An 8,146-nucleotide genomic window follows, 5' to 3' on the forward strand; every position below is an offset into this window, starting at 1 on the left:
ACTAGCAACCTGCACTAGCAACCTGCACTAGCAACCTTCAATAGCAACATTGACTAGCTACCTGTACGAGCAACCTGCACTAGCAAACTGCACTAGCAACATTGACTAGCAACCTGCACTAGCAACATTTATTAGCAACCTGCACTAGCAACCTGCACAAGCAAACTGCACTAGCAACATTGACTAGAAACCTGCACTAGCAACATTGACTAGCAACCTGCACTAGAAACATTGACTAGCAACCTGGACTAGCAACCTGACCCAGCAACCTCTACTAAAAACATTGACTAGCTACCTGCACTAGCTACCTGCACTAGCAACCTGCACTAGTAACCTGCACAAGCAACCTGCACTAGCAAACTGCACTAGCAACATTGACTAGCAACCTGCACTAGCAACATTGATTAGCAACCTCCACTAGCAACCTTCACTAGCAACATTGACTAGCAACCTGCACTAGCAACCTGCACTAGCAACATTGATTAGCAACCTCCACTAGCAACCTGCACTAGCAACCTGCACTAGCAACCTTCACTAGCAACATTGACTAGCAACTACGTGTTGTGTGTGTGTACTGACACGTGACCTGGTTGTGTGTACGCACTGACACGTGACCTACTGGTTGTGTGTGTGTACTGACACGTGACCTACTGGTTGTGTGTGTGTACTGACACGTGACCTACTGGTTGTGTGTGTGTACTGACACGTGACCTACTGGTTGTGTGTGTGTACTGACACGTGACCTACTGGTTGTGTGTGTGTGTGTACTGACACGTGACCTACTGGTTGTGTGTGTATGTACTGACACGTGACCTACTGGTTGTGTGTATGTTCTGGTAGGTTCTACTTTTCAGAGAAACTCATTGGATGATGTTTTAAACCCAGAGGGTGAATACAGCTGCATCAGACAAATACATGGTAGTATAGTATAGTATGGTACAGTATGGTATGGTATAGTACAGTATAGTATGGTACAGTATAGTATGGTATAGTACGGTATAGTATGGTATAGTATGGTATAGTATGGTACAGTATGGTATAGTATAGTACAGTATAGTATGGTATAGTATGGCATAGTACGGTATAGTATGGTATAGTATGGTATAGTATGGTATAGTACAGTATAGTATGGTATAGTATGGTATAGTACAGTATGGTATGGTATAGTATGGTATAGTATGGTATAGTACAGTATAGTATGGTATAGTACAGTATGGTATGGTATAGTATGGTATAGTATGGTATAGTACAGTATAGTATGGTATAGTACAGTATGGTATGGTATAGTATGGTATAGTATGGTATAGTATGGTATGGTATAGTATACTATGGTATAGTATGGTATAGTATACTATGGTATAGTATGGTATAGCATACTATGGTATAGTATGGTATGGTATACTATGGTATAGTATGGTATAGTATAGTATGGTATAGTATGGTATAGTATAGTATGGTATGGTATAGTATGGTATAGTATAGTATAGTATGGTATGGTATAGTACGGTATAGTATACTATGGTATAGTATGGTATAGTATGGTATAGTATGGTATAGTATAGTATAGTATGGTATAGTATAGTATGGTATAGTATAGTATGGTATAGTATGGTATAGTATGGTATGGTATAGTATACTATGGTATAGTATGGTATGGTATGGTATAGTATAATATGGTACAGTATGGTATAGTACAGTATGGTATAGTATGGTATAGTACAGTATGGTATAGTATAGTATGGTATAGTATGATATGGTATAGTATGGTATGGTGTAGTGCAGTATAGTGTAGTGTAGTATAGTGTGGTGTACACACCCCGCTGAGTGGAGTCATCCTCCTCATCACTAAACATTACATAATTATGTAATCCCTCTCCCTCTCTCTCCTCCTCCTCCTCCTCCTCTCCCCTCCCTCTCCTCCTCCTCTCCCCTCTCCTCCTCTCCCCTCCCTCTCCTCCTCTCCCCTCCCTCTCCTCCTCTCCCCTCCCCTCCTCTCCCCTCCCTCTCCTCCTCTCCCCTCCCCTCCTCTCCCCTCCCTCTCCTCCTCTCCCCTCCCTCTCCTCCTCCTCTCCCCTCCCTCTCCTCCTCCTCTCCCCTCCCTCTCCTCCTCCCTCCCTCTCCTCTCCTCCTCTCCCCTCCTCTCCCCTCCCTCTCCTCCTCTCCCCTCCCTCTCCTCCTCTCCCCTCCCTCTCCTCCTCCCTCCCTCTCCCCTCCCTCTCCTCCTCCTCTCCCCTCCCTCTCCTCCTCCTCTCCCCTCCCTCTCCTACTCCTCTCCCCTCCCTCTCCTACTCCTCTCCCCTCCCTCTCCTCCTCCCTCCCTCTCCTCCTCCCTCCCTCTCCCCTCCCTCTCCTCCTCCTCTCCCCTCCCTCTCCTCCTCCTCTCCCCTCCAGGCCCAGAAGACTCATCGTCTGACATGTCGTTCGTGGTTTAAGACCCTCTCTGACCTGAGAGGTAAAGAACGTTCCCTCCTTCATGGGGACTACTTCCACCTCCACTCCTCCTCCGCGTCCCTTGCTTTCCTGCGTCTGTGGGACCAGAGCGAGCGATACCTTACGGCCGTTAACTGGGGCTCCGACACCTTAACCATGGCCCTCAACCACACAGGTATTTATTTCACTTGAATCATATTGCGACCAGACTATATCCTCAAAATGAAAAAACGGTGACGCAACAACATATGAGAAGTCAAAACATGATTCAAAAAATTCTACATTCCAATACTGACAGGATTTCTCCTCTTCTTCCCAGAGCTGAGCCTCCCGGAGCAGGCTAAAGTGAAGCTTAGTACTGACCCTGAAAACCTGGCTGCGGACAGCTCTGTCTCGCTGGATAAACTGCTGCTGGGACCCGGACAGGCTGTCCTATTGACCTTCCCCTTCGCTTAGGAGGGGCTAGAACAGAGACCAGGACTATAACAGAGACCAGGGCTAGAACAGAGACCAGGACTAGAACAGAGACCAGGACTAGAACAGAGACCAGGACTAGAACAGAGACCAGTACTAGAACAGAGACCAGGACTAGAACAGAGACCAGGACTAGAACAGAGACCAGGACTAGAACAGAGACCAGGACTAGAACAGAGACCAGGACTAGAGCAGAGACCAGGACTAGAGCAGAGACCAGGACTAGAGCAGAGACCAGGACTAGAGCAGAGACCAGGACTAGAGCAGAGACCAGGACTAGAGCAGAGACCAGGACTAGAGCAGAGACCAGGACTAGAGCAGAGACCAGGACTAGAGCAGAGACCAGGACTAGAGCAGAGACCAGGACTAGAGCAGAGACCAGTACTAGAGCAGAGACCAGGACTAGAACAGAGACCAGAATAAGAAACTACTAAACATAACTTTTACACCTGGAACAAAGGGAGAATGCAGAGAATGTTTTAGATCACATAAAACAAGCAGACGGAATATATAGTATAAACAGCAGTATTTAGCCAGTGCTTAAAAGTATTAAATGTTAGACCAGAATGACTATTTCCAACTGTTAAAACATTCCAGTTCAGATTTGATCAAATGTATTTTTTGGGGCCATTGTTTCAAAACATTTTAAAAGGAACTTTTTAGTTCGGTTTTTTCTAATGTTGTTTTATGACCTCTTGAGTTGAACTGTTGAAGTAGGAAAATATCAGTTTGAATTTAAAAATGTTTTATTCTTCAATCTGTTTATTCCATTCAGTGAAATATAATTGTTATTCAACTTGCTAGTATTGGAGAAGATTGCTAGACATTGTTCTGACTAAAACTTGCTAGTATTGGAGAAGATTGCTAGACATTGTTCTGACTAAATCTTGAAAGGAGTAAAATAAAAGTCCTGTGTAATATTGCCTGGTGACAATCAAGCATCGACCTTTGTCTCCTTCCTCCTTCTGATGTGTATGTGTTCTATCTGTGGATGCCTCAGAGTGTGTGCACTACTTGTTCTGTTTTTGAGTGTGTGTGTGTGTGATATTGGCCTAATGCCACATGCTTTCCGTTAAGCTCAGGCAGAGGAACATTACAGGTGTGTTAATGTCAGCTCCATGAAACAGCCCAATGTGTGTCTCTCACCTCACGCAGGTGCTTAGAAGATATAAATACATCACGCTCTTGTTTGTTCATTCCAATTGATGGCGTGTGTGTGCTATATAATGTGTGTTCACGTGCACGCAGTCGTGTTCAGGCCTCTGTATTTGCAGTAATGTGGACGATTCAGTGCAGTCGTGTTGTGCGTGAACTTTCCTAAAGCCACACGTAGGCGAGGCCTGTTAACCTGCGGTTCGTGTTACCGTCGACAACACCATCGACCAGGTTTAGGGTTTACTCCCCCACACGTCAATTGAATGTATAATGTATTCATTTAAAATATTAAGAGGGTTTGTATAGTTTTAGCCCCGAGTTCTGGGTTGAGTTTCAAGCACAACTAAATACTTTAACTATTTTGACTATATATTTTAATATCTGGTAAAAATATCTGCTGTAAAATGAAATATCAATATTTGAATCTGGTAAAATCTACTGTAAATTAAATCTAATAAATATAATATTTTAATCTGGTAAAATATCTACTGTAAATTAAATCTAATAAATCTAATATTTGAATCTGGTAAAATCTACTGTAAATTAAATCTAATAAATCTAATATTTGAATCTGGTAAAATCTACTGTAAATTAAATCTAATAAATATAATATTTTAATCTGGTAAAATATCTACTGTAAATTAAATCTAATAAATCTAATATTTGAATCTGGTAAAATCTACTGTAAATTAAATCTAATAAATATAATATTTGAATCTGGTAAAATACTGTAAGTGTTTTAGTGCAGGTTTAATACTGTAAATTATATATAATGAATATATTTGAATCTGGTGAAATACTGTAAGTGTTTTAGTGCAGGTTTAATACTGTAAATTATATATTTTTGTATTTTTTTAAATCATATTGACTGATATTTGACTGTGACAATAGTAAAACACAGGCCGTTTCTCCGACAGGACTAAGAAGCATATTCCATTGAATTGCTTTTTAATCCCGGGTTAGGGTTCATCTGTGTTTGGGAAACCACCTCTCATCATTTTAATTCATGCCCCGACTTGCGTTCGTCCCCCACGTGCGTTCGTCCCAATGTGGCATTAGTGATGAGGTTCCTGTTACGTGGAGGAGTCCATCTTTCAGAGTCAAATGACCGATAGCCTCTACGACTACTCTCTTATTAAAGTATTCATAGACCCTGTATACCTTTCACTCTTTCTTGGCCGTTAGTCTGTACAAACCCATCAAAAACATTGTAGTATTTTACTATAGTTTATTTCATACTTGTCTGAAACAGTATCCTATAAATGTTTTTTTAGGTTTTCAGATTTTGGTTTATTTCTCAATACCTTGCCGTCGGGGTGAGGAGATACCGGGAACCAGATCGCCCCCAAGTTAGCACGCCGTCCCCGACGGTCTGAAACCAGCCCCAACCACCTTCTGAGCCACGGTGCACAGTCATGACATGCCTCTTGCTCTTACTGTCACACCTCGCACATTTCAAACATCTTCATCCTCACCATCTTCATCAATAGATTCACATTTAATTCAACCCAAACTGTTACCACGTAGTGTAGTAAGTGGTGGAGAAAAGTACCCAATTGTCATACCTGAGTAAAAGTAAAGAAAACAGAAAATGACTCAAGTAAAAGTGTAAGTCACCCAGTGAAATACTACTTGAGTACAAATATTTGGTTTTAAAAAAATACTTAAGTATCAAAAGTAGAAGTATGAATAATTTAAAAGTCCTAATATTAAATGAAGCAAACTAGACAGCACAATTGTTTTTATATGATTTTTAAAAACATTTACGGATAGCCAGGGCTATAGTCCAAAGACATAATTTACAAAATAAAGCAGTTGTGTTTAGTGAGTCCTCCAGATCAGAGGCAGCAGGGATAACCAGGGATGTTCTCTGTTTAGTGAGTCCTCCAGATCAGAGGCAGTAGGGATGTTCTCTGTTTAGTGAGTCCTCCAGATCAGAGGCAGTAGGGATGACCAGGGATGTTCTCTGTTTAGTGAGTCCTCCAGATCAGAGGCAGTAGGGATGACCAGGGATGTTCTCTGTTTAGTGAGTCCTCCAGATCAGAGGCAGTAGGGATGACCAGGGATGTTCTCTGTTTAGTGAGTCCTCCAGATCAGAGGCAGTAGGGATGACCAGGGATGTTCTCTGTTTAGTGAGTCCTCCAGATCAGAGGCAGTAGGGATGACCAGGGATGTTCTCTGTTTAGTGAGTCCTCCAGATCAGAGGCAGTAGGGATGTTCTCTGTTTAGTGAGTCCTCCAGATCAGAGGCAGTAGGGATGTTCTCTGTTTAGTGAGTCCTCCAGATCAGAGGCAGTAGGGATGTTCTCTGTTTAGTGATTCCTCCAGATCAGAGGCAGTAGGGATGTTCTCTGTTTAGTGATTCCTCCAGATCAGAGGCAGTAGGGATGTTCTCTGTTTAGTGAGTCCTCCAGATCAGAGGCAGTAGGGATGTTCTCTGTTTAGTGAGTCCTCCAGATCAGAGGCAGTAGGGATGTTCTCTGTTTAGTGATTCCTCCAGATCAGAGGCAGTAGGGATGTTCTCTGTTTAGTGAGTCCTCCAGATCAGAGGCAGTAGGGATGTTCTCTGTTTAGTGATTCCTCCAGATCAGAGGCAGTAGGGATGTTCTCTGTTTAGTGAGTCCTCCAGATCAGAGGCAGTAGGGATGTTCTCTGTTTAGTGATTCCTCCAGATCAGAGGCAGTAGGGATGTTCTCTGTTTAGTGATTCCTCCAGATCAGAGGCAGTAGGGATGTTCTCTGTTTAGTGAGTACTCCAGATCAGAGGCAGTAGGGATGTTCTCTGTTTAGTGATTCCTCCAGATCAGAGGCAGTAGGGATGTTCTCTGTTTAGTGATTCCTCCAGATCAGAGGCAGTAGGGATGTTCTCTGTTTAGTGATTCCTCCAGATCAGAGGCAGTAGGGATGTTCTCTGTTTAGTGAGTCCTCCAGATCAGAGGCAGTAGGGATGACCAGGGATGTTCTCTGTTTAGTGAGTCCTCCAGATCAGAGGCAGTAGGGATGACCAGGGATGTTCTCTGTTTAGTGATTCCTCCAGATCAGAGGCAGTAGAGATGACCAGGGATGTTCTCTGTTTAGTGATTCCTCCAGATGAGAGGCAGTAGGGATGTTCTCTGTTTAGTGATTCCTCCAGATCAGAGGCAGTAGGGATGTTCTCTGTTTAGTGATTCCTCCAGATCAGAGGCAGTAGGGATGTTCTCTGTTTAGTGATTCCTCCAGATCAGAGGCAGTAGGGATGTTCTCTGTTTAGTGATTCCTCCAGATCAGAGGCAGTAGGGATGTTCTCTGTTTAGTGATTCCTCCAGATCAGAGGCAGTAGAGATGACCAGGGATGTTCTCTGTTTAGTGATTCCTCCAGATCAGAGGCAGTAGAGATGACCAGGGATGTTCTCTGTTTAGTGATTCCTCCAGATCAGAGGCAGTAGAGATGACCAGGGATGTTCTCTGTTTAGTGATTCCTCCAGATCAGAGGCAGTAGAGATGACCAGGGATGTTCTCTGTTTAGTGATTCCTCCAGATCAGAGGCAGTAGAGATGACCAGGGATGTTCTCTGTTTAGTGAGTCCTCCAGATGAGAGGCAGTAGGGATGACCAGGGATGTTCTCTGTTTAGTGATTCCTCCAGATCAGAGGCAGTAGGGATGACCAGGGATGTTCTCTGTTTAGTGAGTCCTCCAGATCAGAGGCAGTAGAGATGACCAGGGATGTTCTCTGTTTAGTGATTCCTCCAGATCAGAGGCAGTAGAGATGACCAGGGATGTTCTCTGTTTAGTGATTCCTCCAGATCAGAGGCAGTAGAGTTGACCAGGGATGTTCTCTGTTTAGTGAGTCCTCCAGATCAGAGGCAGTAGAGATGACCAGGGATGTTCTCTGTTTAGTGATTCCTCCAGATCAGAGGCAGTAGGGATGTTCTCTGTTTAGTGATTCCTCCAGATCAGAGGCAGTAGGGATGTTCTCTGTTTAGTGATTCCTCCAGATCAGAGGCAGTAGGGATGTTCTCTGTTTAGTGATTCCTCCAGATCAGAGGCAGTAGGGATGTTCTCTGTTTAGTGATTCCTCCAGATCAGAGGCAGTAGGGATGTTCTCTGTTT

General features: G+C 43.4%; 1 protein-coding gene across 1 annotated transcript in view; it reads left to right on the forward strand.

Moving 5' to 3' along the window:
- The window catches only part of LOC139379119 (amino acid transporter heavy chain SLC3A2-like), a 13,200-nt gene extending 9,358 nt beyond the window's left edge, over positions 1 to 3,842 (forward strand). Inside the window, exons 11-12 of the mRNA XM_071121950.1 lie at positions 2,392 to 2,605; positions 2,750 to 3,842. Of these exons, the coding sequence (XP_070978051.1) occupies positions 2,392 to 2,605; positions 2,750 to 2,886 (351 nt within the window). The 3' untranslated portion in view covers positions 2,887 to 3,842. The remainder of the gene's footprint in view (positions 1 to 2,391; positions 2,606 to 2,749) is intronic.
- Positions 3,843 to 8,146: the final 4,304 nt, after the last annotated feature.

This window comes from Oncorhynchus clarkii, chromosome 21 (assembly GCF_045791955.1).
Source record: "Oncorhynchus clarkii lewisi isolate Uvic-CL-2024 chromosome 21, UVic_Ocla_1.0, whole genome shotgun sequence".
Classification (NCBI taxonomy): Eukaryota; Metazoa; Chordata; class Actinopteri; order Salmoniformes; family Salmonidae; genus Oncorhynchus; species Oncorhynchus clarkii.